The following is a 14,522-nucleotide window of genomic DNA, read 5'->3' on the forward strand; positions in this document are numbered from 1 at the left end:
TCGCGGAAATGATGGCTAGTATCTTACAAATGCTAAAACCACTAAACCTACAGGAAGTGTACTATGTTTGCCGTGACCGGGATTCGATCTCATGCCCGCTGGCTTAGAAGACTTGAAGGATATCCTCTACGCCACGGACTGCGACGTTATAAGCGAAGTTATAAGTTGTTTAACAGGGGTATGTCTTTTGGCATTGGAAAACAATAAATTCAATTGACATCACTGCTGGTGCTTCGCAAAGTATTACATGAAAAGTAGAGATTCAATACCCCTAACAGTGATGTCAATTGATTTTTTTGTTTTTCAACGTCAAAAGACATGCCCTTCTTTAACACCTAATAAGTTTTTTCTCTAATAAGAAACGAAGTTACGATCTTCGACAAAGTAGTTGAGCGAAAAAGTTTTTAAGAAAATTTGTAAAGTTGCAAAAAAAAAACCAAAAACAGGCTCGGTTCCACAGAAGAGCAAACATGAAGTTGATTTTTTATGTAGGTACAAAATATTCAATTTTCCCATTCCATCATCAGATGAATGCCACAAAGATGGTAAAGTGTCACTAATAAAAATTAATAATAATAAAAAAATAAATTTACTCATGTAAACGTAACATAAAAATTCTGCAAAAATCATGGATTTAATTTTTACCAAGACGAAACTTTTAAAACACCAGGGTTTGAGAAACTCAAAAATTACCGCAAATCGACATAGTACTAGACCGGATTCGTCAAATAATGATCGATTTTCACCATTTTTATTGCGTTGGACCCATTATCTTATCGAAATGTGGTCTTGGAATAATATATTTTTCATGATTGAGGCTTAATAAATAAAAAAAAAAAACATATAAAAAAGAAATTGACCGAAAGATATCCAAGTTATCTGGTTCTTTTATGTTCCGCCGAGAAAACACTGTCTCAAATTTCCACAAAATGGTTGCATGGGACCTTGTGCTAGGCCTAGGATCAATTTTGGCCTGCAGCGCATAACAGTTCGTGTGCAGTTATTTTACTTTAGTTAGAATTTCATAGAATTGCTACCTTTTACTGAAGGCAGTATTTTTTTGTGATTTTTGCAAAGTTTTGAGTTATACTAGAAACGCTGATAGGATAATTTCAATTGGTTTGAGAGCCTCGATCGCTTTTGATGAAATGCTGTCATAGATGGAAAGTGCCACCCAACATTCAAGGAACTGACGATACAATCGGGCTAAATTGGTAAATTTTTCCCACGGATATTTTTTGTTAAATTTCCCGAAATTCGTTAAACCGACAATTAAAATTTCATTGCATAGTTCTGTTGGATTGGCAAACGGTTCAAAACAACCTGTAAGCAGGTGAAAAGCTTTGAATGTGTCCATTTTTTTCACCAGTGAATATTATCATCAAAAATCATAACGAAAACACTCTTCCATCAACTGAGAACCACTTTCTAAACATGATCCATACCCGAGTCAATAAATCTCAGCTTGTCGCCGTTTGTTGGTTGTCCGCGGCCTTTAGAAAGGCCGCCGCCTGTTGACACGACACTCGGCAATTGTCCACATAAATCACAACCCTTTCAGATCCAGTCCAGTTTCCACCCTCCCCCATTGTATTTATCTCGGAGCCCACCTGAATGAAGGAGGTCCATCATTCGGCCGCAATCACCGGGTCCAAATTCCCAGATGGGGCTTCGCGATAATTGCGCGCCACTCTCCCCGTTCATTCAAATCCTTTCGACTAACTAAGCCTGAGTCCATCTCCCGGGAGGCGTTTCCAAGTGCGGGGGCGAAGGCTTCATCACAGGACATTGTAATTTGCCACTCTTTGGTTATTACTTATTCATCCATTAACTGTCGTCGGTCGTCGTCGGAATCACGGCCAAGCAACACAACTGCCTGATGCCAATTGAATAAAGGACCTAATTAGATGGGGATAATTGCATATCTTTCAAGGAGTCTCGCAAATTGGCGCGAAAGAAATCCTTTCGAGCGAGATGTAATTATGCTGCAATCGGTGGCCCAGGTGACAACAATGAGTGATTTACTGCTAGGAGGTGTTGACAAGTGTCGTGATTGCATTTGCCGTTGACCACAGCTGGCAGGCTGAATGATGAAGTTCGATAAAATTTAATTTTTTTTTCAATGATTTTTATTAACTGACCGATTTTAATCTAACCGAACTGACAGATTATCAAATTTAATACCTTAACAAATTGAGACAGTAGAACTAAAAATTCCGATTTGTAATCTAATTTCTTATTTAGATGATTGGTGGATTTTTGTGAAGAAAGAAGTTCTATTGATTCTTCAACAAATTTAAATTTTATGAGTTTTACTCAAACTTGATCGCTGCCCATTGTAAAATTTCTTTTTGCAGTAATCACGATGAATTTATGACTCTACTCATTTATGGCAAAAACAAAATACTCGGTTTGAAAATTGGCAAAATTTTCCGCCCCAACAATGTTTCGAAGGTTTTGCATTCAAATAGGTTCCTACTTGCCGACATCATCATCGAGCCAGCCACGGATACAACTTAATTAAAATGTTAACATCACTTGAGCAAACTGTGCTGCCGCCAACAAAAGCACACATCCCCGGTAGGGTAAAGGGTTAAAAATGAGCATATCTTTGGATAAAAAAAACTTGAAAAAAGTGAGGCGAAATCCAATATTGGCTTAGAGGAAGAATGACCGAGATGGTTAAAATCCTCTAAAAATAAACCAAATAGAATAGAGAATAGAATATTGGCTTGTGAAAATTTCAAATCTAAGATTTTTTGGGAACAAACATTTTTCACCATGGGTGCACAGATTCACCTCAGTTACCAAAAAATCGAAACCTTTAAAAACTTTGATGAAAAATCACAATTCAGAAATTGTGTCGATAAAGTTGGATTGACCCTATTGAAGGCACCATTCATAGCTTCGAAACATCAACAGCAATGGTTGTAAAAATATTTTCTCCTAGAACAATTTTTAACGAGAATCACTTCTGACAGAGAGTTTTCCATTTCGAGAGGTTCTCGGGGCTGAAGCAGTTTGGAAAATATAAGTAAGCACAAGGTTGTGTGATGTGATTATTACAACCGACAACAGTTGGAAGCGCTGCTGCACTTCATCCGGGCGCCATTATTCCGGGAAAACCACGGGTAACTCCAGGGTTGGAAATGCATGATTTTTCCCGTTCAGTAATAAAGAATGTTTTAATGTGAAAAGTTTATCCTTTTACCCCGGTTCGATGCCGAGTGTGATACAGATACGAATGAGACGAGACGAGTTTTCTGCATTTGAAAACTCACCTACGAATGTACTTGGACTTCATACACGAGAACATGTGAGTTCTTTTGACTGAATGCACCGTTAAACGGGTGTGAAATTTTAATTATGTTTCCCAGTGCAGCCACCATTAACCAGTCAACATTGTGTATAAACGTCGTCGTTGGTTGATGTTCTTCTATTGGGAAGTCAGCCATTGAAAACTCAACATTGTTGTGAAATTTTTGTCGACATTGTTTCGATGAATTGGAGTGAAAAAGTTTTTCTTTTGAATCGATGTAAGCTAATCAACAGCAATCCTTGTTTTCATTTCATTTGATTTCATTGACATTTGAAAAAAAAAAATAATAAAATTTTCGATTTTTTGTTTTAGGCTTTTCTCAAACAATGTTAGCAAGAAACCATTACAGAAAAATAAATAAGGATTGTTAACGTACAGCATGTTTTAAACATCCAATCTGCTTATTATTTGTTTGTTAGAATTTGAAGACTTTTTTCATTCAAAGCATTATATTAATATTCCTGTGCTTTTCTACTTATCTCGGCATTAGAGGTATTGAAACTATTTTATACAATGATTTAATCAGTTTGTCCAATTTACGTAGAGTACAATATTCAAAGCGAATTCAAACTACAGAATTCAATAGAGTAACGAACTAATTTTGAGCTGAATCATATGTTTATCAAGTCTAAAAAATTATCCAGAAGAGTTGGATTTGAACCTGAAATAAGCAATCTCAAATGTTTCGTAACGATGTGAATCTAAACTAATAAACTAATGAATGTCTCTCACGTAGACTGACAAACCGCGTGGCAAATGTCAACAATGACAGAGAGGCACAAGTGAGAGAGAACGTCAATTCGCTATTGTTTTAAGAATCGACGAAGAGTTAGTTAGTAGTGTTCACTGGAATAGATGCCAGGTGAACAGTTAGGAAATCAGTAGAGAAGTGTTGCCAATATAACGGATGGATAATCTATTCTATTCTATTCTATTTTGTTTATTTATAGAGGATTTTAACCACCTTGGTCATTCTTCCTCTTAAGAAAGTGTATACATTTGGTCTTAATTCTACAGTTTATCTAACAATTTTGCACTTTTCAGGAATACCATTAGTTTGTTCTCGTTCGTAATGTTTAAAGCTGCCGATGAATCGTAACCGATTCTACTGCTCTGCCGTTCCGTTGCGTACAACCTGCACTCTCCGATAATATGGGAAACTGTGAGTGGCACATTGCACGTGTTGCATGTGACTATTCCTTTTGTGAAGAATTCCAGATGCGTTAATTTCGTGTGCCCTATCCTAAGCCTTGTCAAGGCACGTTGCTCGAAGGGGTTACTTCTATCGTTCCAACGTAGAGTGTTGATTTTTACTCTTCTCAAAAATAGTTCCCGATTACTAAGCCATTCTTCTTCCCATTTCGATCTTATCTCTGACTTCACCCATGTAATAGTATCGTGCGCTGGAATTTCGACTGACATTCTAGTTCCACTTCTACCTTTCCCCGCCAATTCATCTGCTTTGCTGTTCCCTTCAATGCAACTCCACTGCCGTCAAAACGCTGGCTGAATCAGAGAAGATTACTGCTGAGTATCTTGATTTATGCACTATTTTCTTGAGAGCTAGTAGAATTGCCATAGCTTCTGCGGAAAAGATAGTGCACTCTTCTGGAAGTTGGTAGAAAAGCTCTTTGTTGTTCCATGATATGCCAATGCCAACCTGACCGTTTGCAACTGATCCATCGGTGTAGATCTTGAGAAGATTTGAGTAACGTTGTTCCAGGTGATTTTTGAACAATTGAACAGCCTTTTGATTGCTTTCTCCTACTTTGAACCTATTTTTGATAGACCAATCGATGTTAGGATTGATAGAATTCCATGGTCGCGTACACACCATACTAGATCGAGCAATTGTGGGAATCGGTTTTCCAGTTAATGTTTGAAAAGCCTGAAGGGACCTTTCTGAGGCTGGAGTTGTTGTACCATGTGGTTTCTCTAGCATGCGTATGGTGTTTGTTGCCATGCGTTCAATTAGGCGATATTGCCATGGCAGTGTTCCACTTTCTGCGTGAAGAGATAGGACAGGACTGCTTCGCATGGCTCCGCCTGCAATACGTATACCAGCATTGTAGCTGGGCATGAGTGGTTTGAGCGAGTTGATGCCTTTTCTCCCTATGGTGTTAATCGCGTAAAAGATTTTCGACTCACATATGCTACTAAACATGTTTAGGAGGGTTTTTCTTTGGCCGCCGTAAGAGCGACCACCAATCGCACGCAAAAGGTTTAAACGGGATTCTAGTGCTGCTTTGGTTTTGAATATTTGAGAGGAAAAGTTGAAGGTTTTCGTAAATGTTACTCCGAGAATTCGCGCTTTTTTTACTTCCGGGACATTTTTTCCATCTATCGTTACTGGCGGGACTTCTTTGTGCCGTCTTCTTTTGCAAATATGGAGAATATTAGATTTTTCCGATGATATTTTAAATTTAATTCCATCAGCCCAATCGATTACATTTGTTACAGCTTTTTGCAATTTTTTACGAATGCTTTTAACTTGTGTTCCTGATACTAATAGAACTATGTCGTCAGCATAAATGAAGGATTGCACTCCACGAGGAATTTTTACGAATAGCGTCTCCATAGCTATCAAGAAAAGCGTAACAGCAAGGACTGATCCCTGTGGTACTCCATTTCTTTGCGTTTTCAGTTCAGAAAGAGTTCCGCCAACAAGTACTTTAAATGATCTGTTGGTTAAAAAGTCTTGCAAGAAGTTGTACAGATTTCCGCTGATACCCCATTTAGCTAGAGTTGTGAGTATCGGTGCTCTTTGTGCCAGATCGTACGCTTTGCTAAGATCGAGTAAGGCTAGCTCTGAGTGCTGTTTATTTTCAAAGGGGGTGTCCAACGCGGCTTCCAGATCTGTAAGGTATTGTTCTACACCCCTTCCTTTCCTGAAGGCATACTGGTTAGGGCTCCACAACTTCCGGTCTTCTATCCACTGAACAAGCCTTCGGTTTACCATACGCTCCATTACTTTACCGATACAGCTTGTGAGTGATATTGGTCTGTGATTTTCAGCATTTTTTGGGTTTTTCCCAGCCTTTGCTATTGGTACAATTATAGCTTCTTTCCAGGAGGGTGGAAAAACTCCGTTCTCCCACAATTCGTTGAAGCAGTCCAGCAGTTGCATTTTTGTTGCAATCGGGAGACGTCGGATCATTTCGTTGCTGACATTGTCAGGTCCAACGGATTTGCCTTTTTTGGACTTGGTTGCAACGAACAACTCCTGAATAGAAAATTTTCTTCCCATTTCAGAATCGTCATTCCGATTTCGTCGGTTAGTTTTCGGTGGGGGAGGGAAAGGCAGTTGCGGTTGGTCTGACATTTTTTGAAAGTGGTCACCAAGGAAATCTGCAATTTCTTGATGGTCATTTGTTACTCCACCTGGAATTTCAAGTACTATTCTCGGTGGTTTTCGTTTGCCCGAAAAACGATTAAAATTTTGCCACATGATCGACGTCGGTGTATCTGATGAGAAAGAGGCGACAAAGTTTTCCCAACTGTTTTTTTTGGCTTCCATTATCCCGCGGCGCGCAGCGTTGCGGGAGGCTTGGAACATTTTAAGAGCATCGGCGCGCATTCTATCATCTGGTGCAAGATTTCGTAAATGTCTCAACTTATGTCGTCGGTCTTTTATCAGTTGCTGTACTTGGTTGTTCCACCATGGTACGGCTTTACGGTGATAGTTTCCACTAGTACGAGGAATGCTAGCCTCTGCCGATTTGACAATCGCTTCGGTTATTGTGGTTAAATTGGGTGTAGTATTGTGGGGAAGTATTTCGAGCAAAGTATTTTCGAACAGCTGCCAGTCAGCTTGGTTTTCTAGCCAGCGAGGGCGGCTGTTTTGCTTTTTTGGTGGAATATTAAACATAACCCGAATCGGAAAATGGTCGCTGCTACAAAGGTCGTTTTCTACTTGCCACGAGAGTCGGTTGCAGATTGAAACAGAAGCCATGGAAAGGTCAATTGCACTGGTTGTGCCGTTGGAGAGGTGAAAGTAGGTGTGTTCAAAAGAGTTCAGAATGACGAGCGCATTTTCGGCGGTGAGTTGCTCAATGAGTCGCCCACGACTGTCAGAACGATTACCACCCCAGGTGGTACTGTGAGCATTGAAATCACCAACAATTAGTAGGGGGTGAGACAATGAGTGGATAATGTTCTCGAATTCCGTTTTAAAAGAGGCATGGGTTTCATTATTTGGGATATAGACTGATAAGATCGTGACTTTTATGGGGGATTCGATGGTAACTGCACACACGGGCAAAGTTGTGTTTAGGCTGACTTGAGAAGCCGGGATACCGTTTCGAACTCCAAGACCAGCACTCGATGTATGGGGAAACACGCTAGGAGTTGAAAACCAGCTATAGTTTTTTACATACCCGTCTAGGTTTGATGTGCGTAGTTCTTGAAGGGCGATTACTACAGGATCGTACCGGCTGATAAGGTGCTGTAGTTCGGTTCTGCGTGGGCGGGCGCCGCATACATTCCACTGCAACACCAGAGTTTCCTCGCTAGCGGGATCTCGAATCCTGGTTGTTCTGGTGTTGTGGCGGTGTGTGGATGATGGTGTATTACTATTTGATCGTCTTGTGGAGGTTGGTTGGGTAGGTACTGAAAGGTATGGTGCATCGGTATTGTTTTCGATTTGGTTAAACGCTGCTGTACTTGCCTGTGTGTTACACAGGTGTCTGGTGCCAGCAAACGTCCCGGGTGAACCAGGACTTGGAACAACCAGATTTTTTAGAAGTAAAACTTCTGAAGGTGTTTTGATGGTTTCTTCGCTAGTTGATGCTCGGCTTCTGGGTGTTGTGGGTGGTGTGTTACTGCCAGGCCGTCGATTAGAGATTGGTTGCGTTGGTGCTGAAAGGTATGGTGCATCGGTATTGTTTTCGGGTTGATTAAGCGTTGTTGTACTTGCCTGTGTGTTACACAGGTGTCTGGTGCCAGCAAACGCCCCGGGTGAACCAGGACTTGGAACAACCAGATTTGCGGCTGGCACCGAACTAAGACTGTGTAGAAGTAAAATTTCTGAATTTGTTGTTGTATTCTGGCTGGTTAGAGTTGAATTAAAGTTGGACATCTTGGTGGTTTAGTTTTGGGAAAACATCTCTTGGCTCTCCATAGGGATTTCCGTTTCAGATCCGCTGTCTGGTTCTACGCTGGGTTGAATGGTGGCTTGTTTTTTCTGAGGAGGTTGAGTTTGTTTTTGGGCATCGCTTTGATTTCTTTTGACTGGTGTCACTGAGCGGTTAACTTGTGTTTGGTTCGGCGCAAGGGAGCGGCTTGGGCGATAAGTTTGCTGTGATTTGGGTTGATTTGGATTTTCGGGTTTCGGCGGGTTAACTGTTATTGTGATGGGATTTGATGTCGATGGATGACGGCTTTCTTGACTTTTTGAACGGTTTCTCTCGTTACTTTGGGATCTTTGAATCCAATTTTTTGCCTTCTGGAAACTTGATTGGAGGTTTTTCCAGGTTGATTTCAATTCCTCAATTTCTTTCTGCAGCTGTTGGATTACTTGGTCTTTTCTTCTGAGTTCGTCGTGCAGGGTAGGTGTTGTTGAGCTGACTGCAGCATAGGAAGGTTGTTTGTGTTTGGATTCGTAGAGTCGTCGGGCTTCGGGAAAACTTAGTTTAAGATCAACTTGCATCTTACAGATTTGATTTTCCATCATGTATCTAGGACATTGTCGGTGTAATGCAGAATGATCGCTTTTGCAGTGCTGACAGAAAGTAGGGTTTTGGCATTTTCCTTCGTGTTCCTGGGAGCAGTTTTGACACTTTTCGTTGCCTGAACATCTAAGTTTTGTATGCCCATACTCTAAGCATTTGAAGCACAGCATAGGTGAAGGATAGTACGGACGTGTAGGGATACGGAGAAGACCAAAATTAACATATTCTGGCCTTTCGATGCCAGCAATCGTTAGTACGAGACTGGCTGTATTTAATGTTTTCTGCTCAACTTTTCTTGTAATTCTCCGAACGTTCGTCACATTTTGGCTTTTTAACTCGTCCAATAGCTCCTTATCGCTAAGGTCTATAGCGTCATGACAGGTAACCACGCATCTAGTAAAATTTAACTGAGGATGGGGTGTTATTTCGATTGGGGTTCCATCAATCAAAGTCTCCAGTTTAAAGATTTTCTCGGCTAGTTTCCGACCTCGAACTTTGATGATATATTTTGTTCCTTTAGCCTCGGTCTTGGCGTATTCAATTTTACCACCGTCATGTTGAACCGACTTGCTTATGGTAAACGGATTTTTCGGAAGATTGTGGCCATCAGTTGGGCTCATTTGAAGGATAATAGTGTCATCTTGGGGACCAAACCATTCAGGTAGTGTTCTGCTATACACAACGTCCGGGGGGGGATCTCCCCCGGGAGGGGTTTCAGAGCTAGCCACCGGCTAGCGATTATTTTCGTTTTCTGAAATCTTGCTTTCGTCACAAAACTGTTGGTCAAAGACTAAGTTCGATTCAACGATCAAATGCGCACGAGAGTACTTATTGCAGATGCCTTTTAACCTAGCGCCAACGTAGAAGCAAGAGGCTAAGGTACCACTACTACGTGTAAAAAGAAAACACCCACTCACACTAGGAGTAGTACAGCCCTTTACCCTCTAGGCGCGGAACGAAAACGCGAAGGGCGAAGGTACCACGTTTCGTTGTTCTCAACCCAATCAAAAAAAAACTGTCAACACTAAGTCTGCTAGTCGACCTTTATCTTCTTAAAGGGAGGCGAGTGAAACCGTAGGCATTCGAGCAGTTAAACGCCTGAAGTTAGGCACACACACGCTAAGCTTCAGGTTGGATTATAGTAACTGGATTACCCAAAATTATAGTAGCCAGCTGCGACTGCCAAAACCAAAACAATAACAACACTACCGTGATGATGTTTGATGATAGTGTTGCATTAATTTCTTCGTTCGCTCGAACGTGAAGCGTTGAACTTCACCACGTTACTTTTCTTCTAGCCTCTAGCTAACTCACGAACCGGAGATAAAAAATTTTAGAGTCCGATTCCACTAAAAAAAAAACGCTTATAAAATTCCCAAAAAATACACGTGCCTTTACGCTCGTAGTAATAAACTCGGAATGGATGGATAATCTGACTTATCAATCACTACAGTAACCTTATTTGATTATAAGACTTGACGAGTATAAAGATGATTATGTTATCAGTTTCCGATACAAAATAGTATTACATCTTTTTGATATCACAACACTCATTAACATAACTCACATTGGACCACTGCAAGCTTTGTATGAAAATTACATACATTTTTACACCTCCAATAACACTTTTTGGTTGTTTTTACTGCCACAAATAGCAATACCAATTTTGGAAGCGATTCATTCAGTGCTGAATAAGCGCTGCGAGTTTTTTTTTTATTTTTTATGAAAATTGGCATGGGATAACACAATTTGTTATTGAAAAAAATTTAGGGGGAATTCGTCTATGGCCGGACAACATAGATTTTGCGAAAATACAATATCCTAATAATGTTTTAACATCATGAAAAAAAAAAGTAAACAGTAGCCTGATATGATGTTAGAAATAAAATAATCAAATCTGAAAAGGTAATCCAATGATAGGCATCTAAAGCTTTTGCCTAGTAGTACGGAGAGGATCGCAACTTTGCATTTGAATTGGGGTCAGTTTGTAATTTGAACTGCTTGTGAACGACATCATTGATTGGTTATCTGTCGACTACAGTAGATATAAGATTTAAAAAAATGGAAGTTCATACGAAATATTGGGAACATTAAAAAAAATGCGATTCGTCAATGGTCGGACAGAAAAATATTCAAAATTTTGGATGATTTCAACTTGAAACTTTCATTTTTTCATCATTTTCATCATCAGATAAGGAAACTGTTTTGGTCCCCAGAAACTTTAAATGTTGCTGTCCGGTCATAAACAATTTTTCTCTAGTTTTTTCGAAACAAATGTTTCATTCTGGTTTGTCCCAAAAACTTTTATGACTGGCTTCATAGACGGTTTATTATTTGAAAATACGTACTTACAAGACCTGTGCAAGTGATTCCAGTTATTTTACTACGTTTTTGTGCCATTGGTGACAAATTCGGTGAAGTAATTCGTAGTGTGCGGCCTTAAACAACACTTTTGGAAATGAGTGAAGAGTAATTTTTTTCTAAATATATTTAAGTGATCATAATATTAATACTCTTCAAATCAATAGAGGAACCCCCAAAAATCTATTTTTGAAGTTATTGCTTAAAAACTTTCAGTGTCCGGTAGCAGACAACTTCCCCTTATTGAAATTTTCAAGAAATTAATTATACTTTTCAATATTCTTTTATTCTGTCAGTACATTTTATGTAAACAAACCTTAAACCTAACTATTACCACATATACTTCATGTATATTTGATATTGCACCAGAAACCAGAAAGATATTAAATGTTATGCAAAAAAAATATCACAATATATTTTTTTAAATAGTAATGCATTTGACTGCTTATTTAAAAACAGTATAACCGTAGGATGGGAACAAAAAATTGCAAAAAAAAATTGCTTTGCATAGCTAATGAATTTGTTGACTTATCAAGCCTCGAAAAACCAATTCTTGATATTTATGAAAGCTCTGCCCGTAAAATTTGCCATCTTTAAATAAATTTCATTTAATTCAGATTTTTCATTTTCAAAAGGTTTTTTTTCTTTGAAATACTAAGCGTTTTCACTTGTTACAAAAATAAGTTTAAAAAATGGCAACACCAATTATTAAAGGAAAACTTCATTTTGAGATTGTTTCAATTTTCTGGATGTTTTAATACGCAGAGCTGGTTTTCTTCCATACAAATTTCCACACAAATTTGAAACTCGATGTGCTATTTCAGGAATCAATCAAATCATTTAAAATTTTACACTGATGCTTGTAGACCCAAAAGACATCGAAAAATCATATGAGAGCAAAAAGTCATTCTTTAATCTATTGCTCAGATTAGTTTGAAAATTGAGTCCTATTTTTCTTTCTGTAGATTTTGAAACAAACCTTAAGTCGATTTACGAATATAAAAAAAATTAATGCCTTTTTTTTGCCATATTACAATGATTCACTATGTCGCGTTTTCAAATGGATTCATGATTCAAGCTAGTCTAGCACTAGCTTAAATTTGAATTTTTTATATTCACTTATAATTGACTGGCCATTGTCTAAACTGTTTTGATTTTGGACAGTTTGTTTTGTTTTACGTATCCATTTGTTCGTCTGTGTCTGTGTCAATATGCATTGTTTCAATTTGATTTCGATTTGAATAACTGCCGAAAAAATTTATATAAAATTAAGAGGTGACGATTATATCGTTAATTGGCAAAGAGACTTGTCAAAATTAAAGACCGTTTTCGTCCGATCTTACTAAAAAACGTTGAATATTTCGAAGAACTTTTCATTTTTGTAAAGAATATTGTCGTCATTCTATTATTCGCACCATTTTAAAAATGTAACTGGTGAATAAGTGTTATCGTTGAATTTTTTTACTCAAAATCTAATTTTTTTTTAACTGAAAAAATCACAGAAGTATACCTCAATGATTACCAAGAACTTTTGTTCTACGGAAAATGAAATTATTGTAGAAACTTTTGAAATATTTTTTTTAAATAACATAATCACAGTGGCTTAAAATTTAATTTGTCAAAGGTCCTGTTTTGGCTGCTGTTCTAATAAGTGTATTACAATTTATGCACATGTACAATTTTTTCCCTGAATTTTAATTCATACAAAAGCTAAGCTTGTTTTTACATAGTTTTAGTTAAAATTGTTTCAAAAACAACTGAGCTTTTTCAACTTTGACGAAAAGAATAGTATTAACCTACCGACGAGTTTAATATGTTATCTATGCTATCCTACTTTTTCATGACATTTCTGTCATTTCTTCACTGATTCTACTTACTTTTTCGATTGACAAGATCACATGCGACTTTCTTTCGGAAAATTCGTCAAACGAATTCCAGCTTTTTCAACAAATACACTCTACTCTTATAAATATAACAAAAAATATATATATATATATATATAATTTGAAACGCTGAAAAAAAACATTTCACAAATTAGTGAGTGAAATTCACTCATGATGGAAATAAGTAGAAGGTACTGCTGCACATTGATGTGAAACCCGCTTAAGGAAACGATATGTGAGCGTTTCACACATTATGCAAAAAGCGTGGAAAACGTAAAAATGTGTTAAATGTTTAAAGATTAAGTAATATGAGCTCCGGAGGGTCGCAATTTTTAATTTATGATTCGAACTGAAATGAAAAATTTAAAACACAGATTGATTTTCAAAGTATTTTAAACACACTAAGTTGAACATCCGATATGGTGAACATCTTTTGGTAGAAAAACCAATTTATAAAAATCTCGAAACATTCCAGGAAATGTTCCTCTAAGCGGCTGGTGGCAGTTTTCCCAAAGCAGGATTTGGAAGATATGAATAAAAATAAACACTGGTTGACGTTTCATGTTTGAAAATGCTTGGAACTTACCATATCTATATATATATATGTATATATATATATATATATATATATAAATGGATTTCTGTCTGTCTGTCTGTCTGTTCCCTATAGACTCGGAAACTACTGAACCGATTTGCGTTTAACTTGGCAGGTGGGGGTATTGAAGGCTGGGGAAGGTTCCTATTATGGTTTGAGAACCCTCCCTCTTCTTGGAAGGGGAGAGGGGGTCACTCATATAAAAGTAGTAAGTCTTTATAACTCGAGATCCGATCAAGCAAATCATACCAAACTTTGCATAGGTGGGCACTTTGGTACAAGGAATGATTCTAAGAATATTTGGTACCCCTCCCTCCTTTCAGTGGAGAGATAGAAAGGGGGGAGGGAGCCTACCTTTTAATTTTTTTAAATAACGGTAGAATTAATCAAGCTAATGGACCCAAATTTTGCATGAAAGGGTAGTGGAATTCGAGATATGGTTCTATAATGTTTTCAGACCCCTCCCTCTTTCCAGTGGAGAAACAGGAAGGAGGAGGGGGGCTTAAACCACTTTTTCATTGCATAACTTGAAAACTATTCGAGCAAATCAAACCAAATTTGTTTTGGAAGGGTGATTTAATAATAAATAAATTTGGGTACGATAAATAGTTCTATATATATTTGGTACCCGTCCCTCCTTCCAGTGAAGAGATAGAAAGTGGAGAGGGGGGTTTCTTAATAATTTTCAGCATTGC

General features: G+C 38.1%; 1 protein-coding gene across 1 annotated transcript; it reads right to left on the reverse strand.

The window, feature by feature from the left end:
* Positions 1-8,358: 8,358 nt before the first annotated feature.
* LOC129740257 (uncharacterized) lies at positions 8,359-9,702 on the reverse strand. Its single transcript, XM_055731864.1, has one exon. It carries the CDS (start codon positions 9,606-9,608, stop codon positions 8,406-8,408), a length of 1,203 nt encoding a protein of 400 aa, XP_055587839.1. The 5' UTR covers positions 9,609-9,702; the 3' UTR covers positions 8,359-8,405.
* Positions 9,703-14,522: the final 4,820 nt, after the last annotated feature.

Source organism: Uranotaenia lowii, chromosome 1, assembly GCF_029784155.1.
Source record: "Uranotaenia lowii strain MFRU-FL chromosome 1, ASM2978415v1, whole genome shotgun sequence".
Taxonomy (NCBI): Eukaryota; Metazoa; Arthropoda; class Insecta; order Diptera; family Culicidae; genus Uranotaenia; species Uranotaenia lowii.